General features: G+C 43.9%; 1 protein-coding gene across 4 annotated transcripts in view; it reads right to left on the bottom strand.

Moving 5' to 3' along the window:
• The window catches only part of SASH1 (SAM and SH3 domain containing 1), a 287004-nt gene that overhangs the window by 201277 nt on the left and 66840 nt on the right, over positions 1 to 18887 (bottom strand). Inside the window, exon 1 of one of the 4 annotated variants that reach the window (XM_024929063.4) lies at positions 11959 to 14406. The exons of 2 other annotated variants lie outside the window; for them this stretch is intronic. In XM_024929063.4, coding sequence (XP_024784831.4) covers positions 11959 to 12138 — 180 coding nt within the window. In that variant the 5' untranslated portion in view covers positions 12139 to 14406. Of the gene's footprint in view, positions 1 to 11958; positions 14407 to 18887 lie in introns of those variants that run through there. One more of the 4 variants, XM_003811526.7, reaches the window with a different exon arrangement.

Below are 18887 nucleotides of genomic sequence, written 5' to 3'. Positions count from 1 at the left end.
CTTTTCAGAATAAATGTTTATGGTCTTTACAGCCTTTCCCAAAGATTTCAAATTCCTGTGGGCTCTCTTTAGATTCATAACTAAATCATCCCAAAATAACAATTTATGTAAGTGGCAAGTTTGGCCGGGCGCGGTGGCTCATGCCTGTAATCCCAGCACTGCGGGAGGCCGAGGCAGGCGGATCACCTGAGGTCAGGAGTTCGAGACCAGCCTGGCCAACACGGTGAAACCCCATCTTTACTAAAATACAAAAATCAGACGGGGGTGGTGGCATATGCCCCTAATCCCAGCTACTTGGGAGGCTGAGGGAGGAGAATTGCTTGAATGCAGGAGGTGGAGGTTGCAGTGAGCCGAGATTGCGCCACTGCACTTCAGCCTGGGTGACAGAGCAAGACTCCATCTTGGGGGAAAATAAAATAAAATAAGTGGCAGGTTTATTCATTACAGGCTTATAGTTCTTCCTCAAACCACAATGATTCCCACTTTCTGCCATATTCACACTGAAATGTGTGGTCAAGTTTTTCATAAGTCTGGTGGGGCCATTGTTATATGATGGCTTTATAAATTCTTGACTGGAAACCTAAGACTCTTAATTAAAGCTCAAAGATGCAGAATGAGTGATTTGCAGAAAATAGCTCATAAAAAATAGCTGCTAACTGAATGAAACCCTGGGAAAAGAGTCTACAAAACAAAACAAAAAAAACACAAAAAAATCAGGATTATAAAAACCAATTTAGTACATTCATGAATCCATCACTCAAAAAATGAAATCATAAGTGAATGCTTTTAATATTTTACATGTTTCTAAATAAGCAAACTATTCAAAAGCTCTCTTATATTATTGTGCCACTTAGACACATAAAAAAACTAAAAATGGCAATGTGGGTACCACTTAAACAGAAAATATACTTTTATTACAAGCATTTTCTTGTTTTCAGAAAATCTTGGCTATTCAAAAGCATTCATATTTTCTCTCTTTTTTTCTTTCTTTTTTGTTCTGTTTTACTTTGTTTTGACACAATGTCTTGCTCCATCACCCAGGCTGGAGTGCAATGGTGCCATCACAACTCACTGCAGCCTTGACCTCATAGGATCAAGGGATCCTCCTGACTCAGCCTCCCAAGTAGCTGGGACTACAGGTCCATGCCTGGTTACTCTTTTAAATTTTTTTTGTAGAGGTGTGGTCTCTCCATCTTGCTCAGGCCAGTCTTGAACTCCTGGCCTCAAGCAACTCTCCTGCCTTGGCCTCCCAAAGCACTGGGATTACAGGAGTGAACCACTGTACACAGCCTTTTTCTCTTGTGAGTATAGAAAATATTTTAAACACATATTTCTCAATATGTAAACTGAAGGTTAATACCTTGAAGCAATTTATGTACTTATTTTTAAGCTACATATTAAAAAGGGCATATTACCTCAATCAAATCAATAGTTAAGATCAATTGGCCAGGTGCGGTGGCTCACGCCTGTAATCCCAGCACTTTGGGAGGCCAAGGCAGGTGGATCACCTGAGGTCAGGAGTTCGAGACCAGCCTGGCCAACATGGCAAAACCCCATCTCTACTAAAAATACAAAAATTAGCCAGATATGGTGGTGCATGCCTGTAATCCCAGCTACTCAGGAGGCTGAGGCAGGAGAATCATTTGAATCTGGGAGGCAGAGGTTGCAGTGAGCCGAGATCGCGCCACTGCACTCCAGCGTGGGAGACAGCAAGACTCTGTCCAAAAAAAAAAAAAAAAAAAAAAAATCAATCTTAAATTGAACATGTAGAATCAGAACATCATCCCTTCATTTAAAAATGAAAAATTAGTAAAGCAGTGGTTCACACTTGTAATCCCATCCCTTTAGGAAGTTAAGTTGGGAGGACTGCTTGAGGCCAAGAGTTCAAGATCAGCCTGTGCAACAAAAAGAGACCCCTCCAATGCTAGAAAAAATAAGAAAAATATAATAAGCTGAGCGTGGTAATGCACGCCTATAGTCTCAGCTACTGGGAGGCTGAGGCAGGTGAATCCCTTGAGCACAGGGAAGCGAGGCAGCAGTGAGTCTTGATTACACCACTGCACTCCAGCCTGCGTGACACAGGGAGACCCTGCCTCTGAAAAACAAAAAATAAAAAATTAAAAAGATTAAAATAAAGATATATTAATTCATATTCTAAATAAAGAGATTCAACTATTGTTAGTAGTTAATAATAACTCACTTTTTTTTCTTTGGAGACAGAGACTTGCTCTGTCGCCCAGGCTGGCATACAGTAGCACGATCTCAGCTCACTGCAACCTCCACCTCCCAGGTTCAAGCAATTCTCCCTGCCTCAGCCTCCCAAGTAGCTGGGATTACAAGTGCCCACTACCACACCTGGCTAATTTTTGTATTTTTAGTAGAGGTGGGGTTTCGCCATGTTGGCCAGGCCGGTCTTGAACTCCTGACAGGTGATCCACCTGCCTCGGCCTCCCAAAGTGCTGGAATTACAGGCATGAGCCACCACACCCAGCCAATAACTCACATTTATGAACTGCTCATCGTATGTCATGCACAGTTCTATTTATTTATTTATTTATTTATTTATTTATAAGAAGGAGTCTCACTCTGTCTCCCAGGCTGGAGTACGGTGGTGTGATCTTGGCTCACTGCAACCTCCACCTCCTGGGTTCAAGCAATCCTCCTGCCTCAGCCTCTTAAGTAGCTGGGATTACAGGCGCCTGCCACTATGCCTGGCTAATTTTTGTATTTTTGGTAGAGATGGGGTTTCACTATGTTGGCCAGGGTGGTCTCGAACTCCTGACTTCAGGTGATCCACCGCCTTGGCCTCCCAAAATGCTGGGATTACAGGCGTGAGCCACCAAGCCTGGCCTTTGTTCTCATTATTTAAATAATCCTCATGAGAACCCAATGATGTTGGTGACTGTTAACCTCATTTTACAGATAAGGAAACTGAGGTACAGAATAATTAAATAACTCACCCAGGTCACATGTCCGGTAAGGGTTAAAGCCACAATTTGAACTCAAACAACCTAAAATAGTTCCTTTGCTCTTAACTACTTTACTATTCTACCTATCAGTTTTCTAAGAGATGTTCAATTAACTTTTGTTTGTTTGTTTCTAAATGTTTTAACTCACAGATTAAGGTTGTTACTCTTCTCTTTCAAAACTGTTTTTTTAAAGACTGGGCATTTCCAAACAAGGAATGCTACAAAGTTGTTAATGGTTTATTTTACAAAGGAGGTCTTTAAAATCCTATGAAAACAGACAAAGACAAACTCCTATAGCAAAGATACATATTCTTGAACTAGAGTATTCCTTTCCTCTACAAATAATTTAATGTTGAAACACTATATTTTTAAAGCACACACACACAAAAACACATAAACATGTTTTAGCTCTAGGTTAAAAACAATTGTTGGCTGACAGCAAGACCAATACAAAATTATTATTAAAGTCAACAAAGTCAAGGGTGCTTAGGATACATTTTAAAGGAAACTAGGTCCTACTAGATTAAGGGCAGTTCAAAAAAAAAAAAAAAAAAAAAAAAGCAGGGAGTAACTAGGGCTCAGGGCATATCCCAAGATTTTTTATTCTGCTCCTCAATGGCTCTTTACTTAAAAATCATGTGATTCTTATAATGCTTTTATTTTCTTTCTTACTACCTCATGTTAGGAGAAAGAAGGAAGCCACAACCAGGCAGAGTGATGGGTGGACACATGGAAACTTCCTCACTCACTACTTGCTGCAAAAGGAAACTAGCAAATAGTGAATGAAACATCAAAATCAACCATGAATGGAACTTGCATCAGACGCCCAAGGAGAACTGCAACGTATCTCTGTGAACACAGAGAACCCTAGTCTGAAGAGCAAACATAAATACAAATATATTTCCGTTTTCACCAATCATCTTGAAAAACAAACATAAATACAAATATATTTCCATTTTCACCAATCATCTTGAAAGCCATAGAAGAGCCTTTCAGAAAAAAACAAACAAACAAACAAACAAAAACAAACTACTATCGCAGAAAGGAAATACTAGCCCTTTCTCAAGCGTTTGTCTTCTGAGTCTCAGAGTTACCATAATGCCTGGATACCCAGTCTCCAGGATGGAGATGTCTATATTACATGACTTGACATGGCAGGAAAGATACAAGATAGGTTATCTCTATGAAGCATCTCTCCTCATAAAGAATTAATGCTGCCCAGTGAAACACTTCGGAGAACAAAAGAAGGGACATTCAACATCTGGCTAGGAGCAAAGCTAATGAGGAACAGACCTACCATTTTCAGGTCTTCTTACAAAAGTGAATTAATAAATAGATGAGCATATCATTTGAAAAATGACAATTTATGTAGTCGAAAAATACATTTTATCTCAAAAATAGTCTGAAGGTTTAGTTAATTCTTGTAGTCTCAGTCTGTACTCACAGGTATTAAATGGTATCACTGATAGTGAGAGTCAGTCTCTGTCCATTTAGATTCACTCTTTTGAGACCAATTTCATTTTTACTAATGCCAAGAATGTGTGTCAACCACGGGTAGGCACATCGTCTATTACAGTGGGATTATGACAGTCAAGTCTTAGACAGGAAACAATCAAGTAGCACCACAGCACTCTTAAAAAGGACACATTAGATAAACGATAGTTTTTCCTCTTACATCCTTTGTAAAATTGAGCTACGGATTTGCAAATGAATAAATTTGCATTGAACTACATATTTCCCACTATTTCACTGTACTCTACAATTCGCTTTTAAAAGAATGATTTAAAGATCTTTCAGTGGTGTGCATATTGTTATAAATAATAATTCCCCCTTTTAAGGAACCACATTCTATCAGTATAGAGAGACAGGTATACAAATATTTGTACATATATACATGGATAGATACTTTTTTCTTTTTTCTTTAATAAGAATTACAGATGAGGTCTCGCTATGTTACCCAGGCTGGTCTAACTCCTGGCCTCAAGCGATCCTCCAGCCTTGGCCTCCCAAAGCAGTGGGATTACAGGTGTGAGGCGCTGTGCCTGGCCGCCTTTTCCTTTAGAGAGAAAGAAAATCGGCCGGGCGCGGTGGCTCACACCTGTAATACCAACACTTTGGGAGGCCGAGGTGAGTGGATCACGAGGTCAGGAGATCGAGACCATCCTGGCTAACACGGTGAAACCCCGTCTCTACTAAAAATACAAAAAATTAGCCGGGCGTGGTGGCAGGCGCCTGTAGTCCCAGCTGCGCAGGAGGCTGAGGCAGGAGAATGACATGAACCCGGGAGGAGGAGCTTGCAGCGAGTCGAGATCACACCACTGTACTCCAGCCTGGGCGACAGAGCGAGACTCCGTCTCAAAAAAAAAAAAAAGAAAGAAAGAAAATCACAAGGCATACGACATCTCTAAAATGTCTTGCATTAACTCAGCCCACTCTTGAGCATAAAAGAATTATCAAAAGAAAGTTACCATGGAGCAGTCCTGATTACTTTAGAGACTGTACAAAGTGTTGGGCCTCAGGAAGCCAGAGGACAGGTAATGACGTGACACAGAAACATCTGGTTGGGGCTCTCACTATCCCTGCCTGGGTCACTAAAGTAGTCTCCTTCCTTCCAACCTCATTGCCACCCCATCGCCTACAAAAGTTACTTTTCTGGCCGGGCGGGCGTCGTGGCTCACGCCTGTAATCCCAGCACTTTGGGAGGGCGAGGCAGGCAGATCACCTTAGGTCAGGAGTTCAAGACCAGCCTGGACAACATGGTGAAAACCCATTTCTACTAAAAATACAAAAATTAGCCGGGCATGGTGGCGGATGCCTGTAATCCCAGCCACTTGGGAGGCTGAGGCAGGAGAATCGCTTGAACCTGGAAGGTGGAGGGTTGCAGTGAGCCGAGATCGCGCCACTGTAACTCCAGCCTGGGCAACAGAGTTTGACTCACTCAAAAAAAAAAAAAAAAGAAAAGAAAGAATGAAATAAAAAAGTTACTTTTCCAAAACACAGACGCAATTAGGTCCCATGCCCAATGGCCTCTTTTACCGGTGCCCACAAACCTTATCCAGCAACATCAGCACCCAGATCTGGGAGATCTGTGCCCTTCCACCTTTGTCCCTCTTTGCTCTGTGGGGAAGGGCCCACCTCGCACCTTCCTTTTTATCCCTCTCACTAGAAAAGACCTCTCTGGGAACTCCTACTTATCCCTCAGGGCCCAAATCCAAAGGTATGTCTGATAGGGGCCGCCCAGACGCTCCTGGGTTGCTGATCCTGAGTGAAGGGATCCTACCGCCTTTGGGGCGCTCTGCCCACCGCCCTGTGAGGTTGGGTATGTACTCAGCGACCGTGGGGCTGAGGCTTTTGCAGCAAAACTAACCTTTTGTAGAAGTCAAGGGCAAGTATCGCTAATAGCTCAATAGCTTAAACAAACAAAAGTTAGCAGCCAATAAACGTCTGAAGAAGATGTGTGAAAGAATGAACTATATACAGTTGCAAATGGAATTCAGTTTCAGGGAAATACATGATCCAACTCTCAGCTTCCCCATCTACTATCTGCATGACTTAGGACACAGACGTTTACATCTGAACTGTAAAATGAGGGCAAGAATACTCACTGACCACACCTCCTACAAGGATCAAGTAAGGAAATGTATGCGCAAGATCCAGCACAGCCCCAGGACTCTACACAGGAGCACTGCCTCTCACTCCGTCCCCATAGAGCTGCATGCAAAGGACCTCAGTAAGAAGCCAGGTGGCAGAGGGAAGGGTTGTATGGCTGAGCAAAAGAAAGACAAGGTAGAGAACAGCAAATAAAGGCAGAAAGGCAGGAGAAGGGAATCATGGAAGAAGGTCACTTAAGCTTAAGGGGTCTCCTTTAGCAGGAAAAGATTCGGCAACCCCAACCAAAATTATCAAAGCCGGCCAGGCGCAGTGGCTCACGCCTGTAATCCCAGCACTTTGGGAGACCGAGGTGGGTGGATCACTTGTGGCCAGGGATTTGAGACCAGCCTAAACCCTGTCTCTACTAAAAATACAAAAATTAGCCAGGTGTGGTGGCAGACGCCTGTAATCCCAGCTACTTGGGAGGCTGAGGCAGGAGAATCGCTTGAACTCGGGAGGCAGAGGTTGCAGTGACCGGAGATTGCACCACTGCACTCCAGCCTGGGAGACAGAGTGAGACTCCTTCTCAAAAATAAATAAATAAATAAATAAATAAATAAATAAATAAATAAAATTATGAAAGCCATTGACTTAGTCTTTGCCAAAGAAGTGAACATCCAGACGCCTGAGTTCTGCCTCCTCTCTGTTACCCTGAGTAAGTCTTTTCCACCCGGAAGCCCTCCAAACCCTTCTCTCTAAATGAGAGTTGAGGGTGCATTTCCAAGGGCGCTTCAATCCCTTCCAGTACATAACCCTGCAACTTCTCCACGTAGAGAGGCCACAAGGCTTTCTTCAGTGGGCTAAAAGGAACATCATAAAATTAAGGTGAAGTCAGAATATTTGAAATGGGCTTGACTCTCAAATTCCAAGACGTAAAATTAATTAAGTCATTAGCTGATAGGCACAACTCAAGACACCTCCCAAGAGAACATGTAAATTAACTGCTTTCAAAGGAGTTAGCATTTTAAAAGCCCCCTCAGGATCTCACTAACATCTCCCCTCCCCACACTTGGCCTAAAACAACAAAGGAAAAGAGGGAGACATTTTGTTTGTTTGTTTTAGGGGTTTTCTTGTTAATTTTTTAGGAATGGAGTAAATAGTAAGATAGGATGAATATAACAGTTCTGTGGACTGATGCCTGCCTTTCTGTAGCTTGCACAGGAATTAGGGTAGGGGAAGGTTCGGAGTATCTCTATACAATGGATATTTTTTAGGCATGCTGGGAAATGGGTGTAAATTGTAGAAATAGAGCAAAAACAGAGGAAATTTCAGGTTTGGGGGAGGTGCATCTTGCAGGATCCTGCAAACAATAGGCACTTACTAACCCCCTTCCCAGTTAACAAGTAGATTTAAAGGCTTCTAAGGCTTTGCCTTAGAAGTCCTCAAATCCTGTAGGCAGAAGCTGAAGAACCATCACAATTTAGCAAATGGATAAATCAGTTCTGAAAAAAGGATCTACCACACCTAACTGTATCAACAACCTTAGCAATTCCTGCTCTTAAAAACAACTTCCCTCCCCTACCTAAAAAAAGGAATGCCGTGTCTGCCAACTATGGAGTAAAGAAAAAAGGGTAAAATTCCACAGGATTCTAACTCAGTTTTGCACTTCTCAATAGAAGTCTACACATGTCACAGGGAGAGGTGACATGCTTTGAAAACCCTGGCCTACCACATGTCGTAGTGTTAGTGAACAGAATGGCACATTTCACAAGAACGCCAAGGTTTAATAGCTCGGGGCTTATAAACATGTTGCAATTTACCATTAGTTTCCAGTGGAAGCACCGGGATTTTAATTTGCACGATGAAACTGCCCAAAATGTAGTTTCGGCCAGAGCAGAATGTATTCACATCTTTATAAATGTACCCCATTATATTACAGCAGGCACATGTGTCTTGACAGAACAATGCTTTGATGTGACTCCTGCATTTAAGAAATACATACTTTTCCCCTTTTTCTTTCAACGAAGCCATGTTCTCAGCACCCAGTTAAGTCAGGAGCACTGGAGATAGAAAAATGAGTAAGACACTGACCCTGCCCTCCAGGCACTCACAATCTAGTTAATTTTTTTTTTTTTTTGCAAGCTTGTTTTCTCTTAATTCTATATCCATTTATATATTCACTTATTAGCATTTATTTATTCTAGCACTGCTCAAACATTTTCATGCCGTAAATTATACTATTATTTCTTTTCTAAATGAGCACTTTGTTAACAATTATCTGAAAGCAACTATTTGGTGCTTAACTGTGCATGGACTGAATTAATCTAAATGCAAAATGTGTCCTAATGAACTCAAACAACCATCCTGTATTTACTGAGATCCATGACTCTGGGGCAATACTTTCACTGGGTTATAACCAACAAAATCCCCTGGGGGACAACTGCTCAATAGTGCTCATTCACCCAAAAATGTTTTCACTTACTAAGCTGTGAGTTTTGTCATTTCAAAGTTCCACACACAGTATTGATAAGCTGTGTGGTTTGATTTCCACAATTAGAATAATCTGAAAAAGTAAAGTAGAACTGTGTCTGAAATCTGTTAAGGATAATGTTCAGATGTGTAATTTCCCGACTACCTCTACTGTCCTCTTCAAGTTCAGTACGGAAAAAGAATCTTGTAAGTCACATTTTACCTAAAACACACAGGATTTCTAAATGTACTGAACTACATTTCTACTGAATTCATCTGAGAGTTAACTATGGAGCGTCATGACATCAGGATCCCTACTGGAGGGGCCAGCGACCGGGGACAAGTCTAACATTGTCACTGACATGGTATGTGCCATTGGCCAAGTCACTTCACCTGTCTAGATTGATAGATGATTGCAAAATCTCATATTTTAAGTAAAAAAGGAAGGAAATGGTGTCTCTTGTTTCAGTGAGAATAAAGTCAACTGTTAATTTTGTGTCTTGATGTATTTCCCCAAAGACTCAGTTTGTATAAACACTTGGATAACAGCTTTCCCTCCCTTTTAGCCTGGTGTCTCCCTGCAAGACATCTACAAAGGAGCAGTAAGCCATGTCTTCCTCTGAATTTACTAAGGAACAATCTCCATGCCTGTTTACCCCAGATAAACAAGAGGAAAACATGAGCAAACACAACCTGTCTGGGACAGGCTTTACGTTCTTCCCAGCCTGATCCTGAATAATTAGCTGAAGTACATATTTTCTTTGCTCCTGCATCTGCCCTTTCAATAGCAGGTTTGAGCTTCTGAAGCCCCACCCCATCTTTTAACTCAGCCAAAGAACACTCCACTACAACTGACCCAACAGTGCCGGAATCTGCCAGGGAAGGGAAAGCAAATCTGCAGAAAATGCCACTGGCCAACCCTCTTCCCCAAAAGAACCCTCAGCCCAAGTTTCATTTAAACAGGCCCCCAATCCTCCCCGCCCCCAGCCCAACGCCCTAGAGTAAGGGATACAATGGGATATTATCAAACCAATTTCCTCAGTGACTGAAAACTTAGAACTGGATCTAGACAAGAAATAACAAGATAACTTAAAAACAGTCTATCGGCCGGGCGCGGTGGCTCACGCCTGTAATCCCAGCACTTTGGGAGGCCGAGGTGGGCGGATCACAAGGTCAGGAGTTCGAGACCAGCCTGGCTAACATGGTGAAACCCCGTCTCTACTAAAAATACAAAAATCAGCCAGATGTAGTGTTGCGCGCCTGTAATCCCAGCTACTCAGCAGGCTGAGGCAGGAAAATTGCTTGAACTCAGGAGGCGGAGGTTGCAGTGAGCTGAGCTCGTGCCACTGCACCCCAGCCTGGGCAACGGAGCAAGACTTCGTCTCAAAAAAAAAAAAAAGAAAAAGTTTATCACAACTTTAAAATGTCCATTAGGTTTTCTGGAACTTCAGTCAAGGATCATATTCATCTGTATACTTCAGAAAATGCAAAAACAAAACCTTTTAAATCTAAAATATATATTAGATTTAGGTATATTATATACGTGTGCTATATATAGTATGTAAATATACATTGCATGCATATTTATATACATTTTTCAATACTGGAGAGTGACAAGAGCAGATAGAAATCTTTAACCAACGCTCGCTGGTTCTCTGTATAGTAAGAATCATAAATACCAATGGTCACCTGAAAATGGAGTAACTGGGCTTTTAGGATGTCTAGAAGGAAGAGACAGGAGACTTTGCAGGAAACAAATAAAACCTGAAAGACAGCTACACTTACTGAGCCTCTGCTATATGCTATACAGTCTGCTGAGTACTTGATACACACATCAACCCAGCTAAATCTCAGAAACCCCAAGAAGCAAGTCTTCTTTTCTTCAATTTTCAGGTGATGAAACTGAGGATCAGAGAGGTTGAATGACTTGGCCAAGATCATGTAAACAGTCAATTGGAGAGCTGGCATTTGACCTAGTATAACTTACTTTGAAGCCCAAGAGTTTAATCACTGTGCTAAAAACTGTACACGGTTTATCATTCCCAAAGAAGAACTTCTTTCACTCCATCTCCTCCCACTCAAAAAATATAAGATCTCAAAGCAAATCTAGAGACTTTTCTGATAATCTGCACATCTGGCCATTCCAAGTCTTTAAACTAAAGTTGTCTTTTATGTATGGATTAAGATGTCTGACTGTAATAACCCTCGCCCATCTGATTCCAGTCTACCTGCCTAACTACAACTCCACCAAAGCAAATCTATTACTTCCCCAAGGTATTCAACCCTGAGCAGGTTAAAACTTCACCCTCCATACAGAAGAACTGCTTCCCAGAGACTATGCCAAATCCAGGGGCGCTTTTAGTCACTGGACATTTCAAAATACATGACAGCACAGATTTAGCAAAATAAGTCCTATTGTTTTAGCCCCAAACATATAAAACAAATATCCTGTAACTCCACAAATTGAAAAACTGCAAAAAAAAGTAGGCAAACATTTTGGCAGTTCTGAGTAAGGAAATGTTTGTTTTCCCTCTTGTGGTCACACAACAAATGGTGAAGAGATAAACATCAGTAACATCAGCCTTTTCCCTAATCCAGCACCAACCAAATATTTATTTGCATCTACTTTTTGAAGGCCTCTTTCTCGCCTTTTCCACACCAACATGTCAGCAGGTGTCCCAGATTAAACTGTTGAATATCATACCCGATTGTTTAAAAAACACCTTTTGACGGGACCTGTGGCTGGTTATTTTTTAATTAGGGTTTGAAATCCTATACTGTGTGTATTTAGCCCCCTAAGAACTAGAGCCAGAGAAGGACGCCTCTGCGGAGTGGGTTGCCCAGTGGGTGGGCGAGAAGGGAGCCCCCGGTTTCAGAGGGGCTGCTGAGAACTGTACTTCCTGCGCCGCCCCCTCCCCAGGTAACTTACCAGGATACCCATCACGTCGGTCCAGAGTCGGGAGAACGCTTCGGATGTACCAGCACCCGGCTTGGGCTCCGGTTCCGGCTCCGGCGCGGGCTCAGGCTCGGGCTCGGGCTCCGGCTCGGGCTCCGGCTCGGGCTCGGGCTCCGGCTCCGGCCCCGGGCCAGCTGCTCCCGCGTCCTCCATGGCCGTGTCCCGCGCGCGGGCCGTGCGTCCCAGTCCCCGCGGCGCCCGCGCCCTCGCCCCGCACCCGCGCGCAGCCTGCCCGGATGCCGGGTCCCCGCCCGCGGCGTCACCGAGCCGCGCCCCCGCGCTACATGCCCCGGCCGCCCCGGCCACCCCGCGGGGGCCCTTCGCAGGCGCCCGCACCTCGGGTCTAGGTGGCCACGGGCTGCGCGACTGACAACTCCAGAAACTTTCCCACCCCGCTCGGCGCAGCAACAGGGTAGCAGGAGGCAAAGTCCGCACCACTGAGTTGTACGGCGGGGAATTCGCTCGGCCCAGAAGCAATTAAACCCACTGCAAAGGCGTTTCTTCCTGTGACGGGAACCAACTAACTAAGGCACGCGACTCGTTCCTTCTAGCAAGTCTTGGCAGGACCCGTCAGGGGTGGCCGCGGAGCCTCTACATCTTGGAGGGAGCTCCCCGGGACCCCTCTCTTCAAAATGAGCTCTTCCAGCTCCACATGACTCTCTCCCTCGAGGCTAAAGAAAGCGTTTAGCAACAAAAGGTGCTCTGATGTCAGGCTCTTTGCATGGAAATGAGCCTCGGACAGGAGAACAAATCGCCTGTTGAAAGAGCAGCCGCGCCGCGGTCTCCGGCCCGCACAAGTTTCCAATCACGCTATTCACGGAAACGCTTTTGGTCACGGAAACCCGAGAAAGTTAATCTTTAAGCGACTCCCGCCCAAAGGCTTCACAAGTAGTCCGTGTCGCTACAATGCATACCTCGCCCCTCGTGAAGTCAAGCGACCCAAGGAATTACAATCCTGCCTCTGCCAGCCAAGACTTCTCTGCAAAACAAGTGTGAAAGCTTGGGCACGAGCCATTGTTTGGATCATTTTTTATGAGTGGGGGCATTTTGGCTCCTGAATGCCCACAATGCCATGCATTGCTAGGGCTTTCGGCTAATTAAGGGAAATGCGCTTTGGGTTTTAATTATTCCTTTACATTAGGGACACAGGGAAGGGCTATTTTCGAAACTAAATTCAAATGATTGTGTAGCCAGTCAGCCTACACACACTTGGGGCCCTGTGTGTGTTTTTCCAAGGGGAAGCCCCAGGACGGATTTATTTTATAAGGGAACTAGCCCTGGAGAGGTGATTTTCCCTTTTGTGATTCTATCTTTCAAAACTACTCAGAGTTTTCCTTGGAAGGTGACAATGCACGTCACATTCGATTTGGTGATTGATCACTTTTGAAACAGTTAAGAAACCACATGGAGTTTGCTCCTCTGTTAGGGCCTTGTGGTTTAAAAGGAAAAAAAAAAAAGTGAGATGCCCCAGGGAGAGAGCCCTGCTTGTTTTGAGGCCTCTCCTGTTTCTTGTTGATTGTGGGGTTTTTTTTGTTTGTTTGTTTTGTTTTGTTTTGTTTTCCTTCTGAGTCCACTTGAAAGGGGATAAGAGCATGTCCTTGAATTCCCCTTGCTCAAGTATTAAGTGCTGTGAGCACCAATCAATGCAATGGGTGAATAGTCCTTACAGGAAAGTTCAAAATGTAAAAACATTTTCAAAAGTAACTAAATTTATAAACACAATCCCTGATAATTTTTGTGTGTTTTTGGCGGGTGCGGGGCTGGCGCCTGTAATCCCAGCACTTTGGGAGGCTGAGGCGGGCGAATCACTTGAGGCCAGGATTTTGAGAACAGCCTGGTTAACACAGCAAAACCCTGTCTCTACTAAAAATACAAAAAAAAAAAAAAAAAACATAGCAAGAGTGTTGGAGCATGCCTGTAATCCCACCTACTCAGGAGGCTGAGGCAGGAGAATAGCTTGAACCCAGGAGGCGAAGGTTACAGTGAGGTCCTGCCGCTGCACTCCAGCCTGGGTGACAGAGGAAGACTTTCTGTCTCCAAAAAAAAAAAAGAAAAAAAAAGTATGCTGAAAAATTTTTTTAGAGACAAGGTCCTGCTCTCTCACCCCGGCAGTGCAGTGCTGCAATCGTAGCTCACTGTGGCCTTGAACTCCTGGGCTCAAGCAATCCTCCTGCCTCAACCACCTGAGTAGCAGGGACTACAGGCACACCGCTGCACCAGACTAATTTTTAAAATTTTTTATAGAGACATGATCTCTTGCTGTTGCCCAAGGTGGTCTCAAACTCCTGGACTCAAGGGATCCTCCCTCCTTGGTCTCCTCAAGTGCTGGGATTATAGGCATGAGCCACTGCGCACAGTCCCTGACGTAATGTTTGTGAAAGGAAACCAAAAGAATTATTAAATTTCTCCTTAATAGCATTGAGGCATTGTGTTGAAGTAGAAAGAGCACTGAACTATGAGTCAGTACAGCCAGGTCTTGTGCTTTCCTAGGCTGATGCCGGAGTTAGGCCAGATGGGTTTTCAAGGCTCCCTCGTGCTCTGTGATATTTTGAATAAAAATAAATTCAGTTAAGGCTGATGAGGTTTTTTTAATTGTCATTTCTATAAACAGATAAATATAAGTAAATGATAGGAAAAGATAAATAGCCTTTACAGTTGACTGTATTGGTATATTTAAGAATTTGAATTTATTCACCACGTGATACTTTTTTTTTTTTTTGAGACAGAGTCTTGCTCTGTCACCCTGTCGCCCAGGCTGGAGTGCAGTGGCACCATCTTGGTTCACTGCAACCTCTGCCTCCTAGGTTCAAGCGATTCTCCTGCCTCAGCCTCCTGAGTAGCTGGGATTACAGGCACGCACCACCACGCCTGGCTAATTTTTGTATTTTTAGTAGAGATGGGGTTTCACCATATTGGTCAGGCTGGTCTCGAACTCCTGACCTCATGATCCACCCGCCTCAGCCTCCCAAAGTGCTGGGATTACAGGCATGAGCCACCGTGCCTGGCCTGGTACTTTCTTAAATTTAAGAAGATGCAGAGGACTGTGCTGCTTCCAAGGGGCAGCCTGTTCTCTACATAAACACTTTCCAGCAAATAACTCAGCAAGGAGCCAGGCAAGCCGGGCAGTGGGGGCTGGGGTTAGGATGAAGCCTGACTCTCCAGCACCAATCCAGAATCATTTTCTTCTTGACTCATCAGATGACCTGGGGCAAAGCATTTGACCTGGTGCTAGTTTCCCCATCCAAGATGAGGCAAGGCCATACTAATGGCCACCTGCTTCTTCACAGGTTATAATATGTTTCAGGGTCATCTAAAGACACGTACAGTTTAGTGACAACACATACCCGCATCAGTGTAATTAAACGGGCCGGGCATGGTGGCTCACGCCTGTAATCTCAGCACTTTGGGAGACTGAGGCAGGCACATCACTTGAGGCCAGGAGTTCGAGACCAGCCTGGCCAACATGACAAAACCCCATCTCTACTAAAAATATAAAACTTAGCCAGGCATGGTGGCACACACCTGTAGTCCCAGCTACTTGGGAGGCTGAGGCAGGAGAATCGCTTAAACCTGGGAAGTGGAGGTTGCAGTGAGCCACTGCACTCAGCCTGGACGACAGAGTGAGACTCCATCTCAAAAAATACATCTATATAGATATTTATATAGATATCTATATTTATAATTATATATCTATATATATACACACACATATAATTAAACCTTAGCCAGCATTTTGGCACTTATAGAAATCAACATATTCTAGATATTTAAGCTGTTTTTCCTGGTGCTTCTTAATCAATGGATAGGGAAATGAGATAATGTTTTGGGAGAAATGTTGATGCCTATACATAGAATGTGAAATTTGAGGCCAGGCATGGTTACTCATTCCTGTAATCCCAGCACTTTGGGAGGCCGAGGCAGAAGGATCATCTGAGGTCAGCAGTTTGAGACCATCCTGGCCAACATGGTGAAACCTCGTCTCTACTAGAAATACAAAAATTAGCTGGGCATGGCAGCATGTGGCCTGTAGTCCCAGCTACTTTCTGCTTACCAATTTCCATGTGTTAACTCAACATGATCTGATTACCACTCCCAAGATTGACGACTCTTTTCTCTCTTAGTTAATGTCACTTGTCACTCCTTTCTTCTAAAATTTCCTTCAGGGGCTTTTTATCTCTCTCTCTCTTTTTTTTTTTTTTTTTTTTAAAGACAGAGTCTCGCTCATTGCCCAGGCTGGAGTGCAGTGGCCCGATTTCGGCTCACTGCAATCTCCGCCTCCTGGGTTCAAGCAATTCTCCTGCCTCATCCTCCCAAGTAGCTGGGACTACAGGAGCCTGCCACCATGCCCGGCTAATTTTTGGATTTTTAGTAGAAATGGGGTTTCACCATGTTGGCCAGGCTGGCCTCAAACTCCTGACCTCAGGTGATCCACCTGCCTCGGCCTCCCAAAGTGCTGGGATTACAGAGATGAGCCAAGGCTCCTGGCCCTTCAGGGGCTTTTTAACAAAGTTGTCCTTTCCTTATAAAGAAATCACCATCATCATCATCATCACAACTTCAGAGTCATATAGGATATCATTTACCAAGAACGTTTTATATTAGAATTCTACCTCATGGAAATGGAAAAGGGCCTCGAAAAAGATCTAGGTCAAATCCTTCATTTTACAGATGAGGAAGTAGGCTCCAGAGAACTTGAATGATGAGTCCAAGTGAACACAGCTACATGGGGCAGAATCAAAGTAAGAACAAACTGATTTATATTATCATCTTTTTTTTTTTTTTTTGAGATGGAGTCTCACTCTGTTGCCCAGGATGTAGTGCAGTGGCGTGATCTTGGCTCACTGCAACCTCTGTCTCCCGGGTTCAAGTGATTCTTGTGCCTCAGTCTCCCAAGTAGCTAGGATTACAGGCGTGTGCCACCACGCCAGGCTAATTTTTGTATTTTTAGTAGAGACCAGATTTCACCATGTTGGCCAGGCTGGTCTCGAACTCCTGACCCCAAGTGATCCGCCCACCTTGGCCTCCCAAAGTGGTGGGATTACAGGCGTGAGCCACTGCACCAGACCCAAACTGATTATTTTAAAAGTCTTCTCATCTGTATCATACTCCATTTGATTCCCACAAAGTTCTTCAAGGCAGGGAAGTGTAGATATTCCATTGAAGATGGGTATACCAGAATCCTACTCCCCTTTTTCTCTTACCATCAGGAATCTCATCCAATTCATTGAAATCGTCCTTCTGTGGGTGAGTGAATTCCAAGGAAAGTGACGTAGAAGATTTTTCTAGACTTCTAGTAGAGACGCAAAAGTTGATTACCGAATCAATTCTGTGGCTCATAATAAACATTTGTTGTCACAAATGAGTGAAAACTATCACCATAATGCATTCATTAAGAATATTGATAATGTAGCAATCTCTGTTATTTATTGGAAATCAGTCTCCATCATATTGTTGCACAGATAAGTGTACAACACATATATACATATACACAGGTACGTACAGATAAATGTTTACACTGGCTTGCTTTGTAAAAACTTGTTCTTAGGGCCAGGCACAGTGGCTCACGTCTGTAATCCCGGCACTTTGAGAGGCCCAGGCAGGCGGATCCCCTGAGCTCAGGAGTTCAAGACCAGTCTGGCCAACATGGTGAACCTCGTCTCTATAAAAAATACAAAAATTAAGGGCCAGGCATGGTGGCTCACGTCTGTAATCCCACCACTTTGGGAGGCCGAGGTGGGCGGATCACGAGGTCAGGAGATCGAGACCATCCTGGCTAACGTGGTGAAACCCCATCTCTAAAAATACAAAAAAATTTGCCAGGCGTGGTGGCGGGCGCCTGTAGTCCCAGCTATTCGGGAGGCTGAGGCAGAAGAATGGCATGAACCTGGGAGGCGGAGCTTGCAGTGAACCGAGATTGCGTCATTGCACTGCAGCCTGGGTGACAGAGCGAGACTCCATCTCAAAAAAAAAAAAAAAAAAAATTAGCTGGATGTAGTGGTGGGCACCTGTGGTCCCAGCTACGGGAGGCTGAGGCTGGAGGATCACTTTAGCCCGAGAGGCGGAGGTTGCATTGAGCCGAGATTGCGCCATTGCACTGCAGCCTGGCAACAGAGCGAGACTCTGTCCCAAACAAAACAAAACAAAAACTTGTTCTTAACTGTGGGCCAGAATTACAAAAGTTTAAAAGCCATTAGTCTACAAGTTGTGGGGTATTTAGAGTATAGGTACAGCCTATTTAGGTCATTATGTCAACATACGAAACGTAATTAGTTTTCCGCTGGGCAGGGTTAAAGTAAGGTAAAATAGAGATCAGGCCTGCAGAATCCCTGCGAAGACAAAACCACTTAGTGAACTCAACCTTTCTTGATTTGCAAACCTAAGGAAAACTTAACTTGAGCTAACTCTTACAAATGCCTGTATTACAGAAAAACAGAACTTAAGCTCAACCAATCAGAGGTAGCCAACAAACTTTCATAATTAGGAACTTTCATAGGAGATCAGTCAAATAAGGCAATTGTGTAATTATATCCAATCAAATGTTTGCTTTGCTTTACCTCTGTTTCTGTCTTATAAAAGCCTCCCCATAGATTCCCTTGGTGGAGTTCCTGAACCACTTCTGATTTAGAGCTGTCAAGTCCATGAAATGTTGTTTGCTCAAATAAACTCTATTAAAATGTTTATTGTGCCCCCATTTACCTCTTTAGCAGCAGTAAAGATATAGTTTCAGGGCCGGGCATGGTGGCTCACGCCTGTAATCCCAGCACTTTGGGAGGCTGAGGCGGGCGGATCACCTGAGGTCGGGAGTTTGAGACCAGCCTGGCCAACATGGTAAAACCCCGTTTCTACTAAAAATACAAAAAAATTTAATGGGCGTGGAGGCAGGCACCTGTAATCCCAGCTAC

Source organism: Pan paniscus, chromosome 5, assembly GCF_029289425.2.
Source record: "Pan paniscus chromosome 5, NHGRI_mPanPan1-v2.0_pri, whole genome shotgun sequence".
Lineage (NCBI taxonomy): Eukaryota > Metazoa > Chordata > Mammalia > Primates > Hominidae > Pan > Pan paniscus.
Note: the sequence above shows the minus strand (reverse complement) of the source record. Positions and strands in the feature narration are given on the sequence as shown.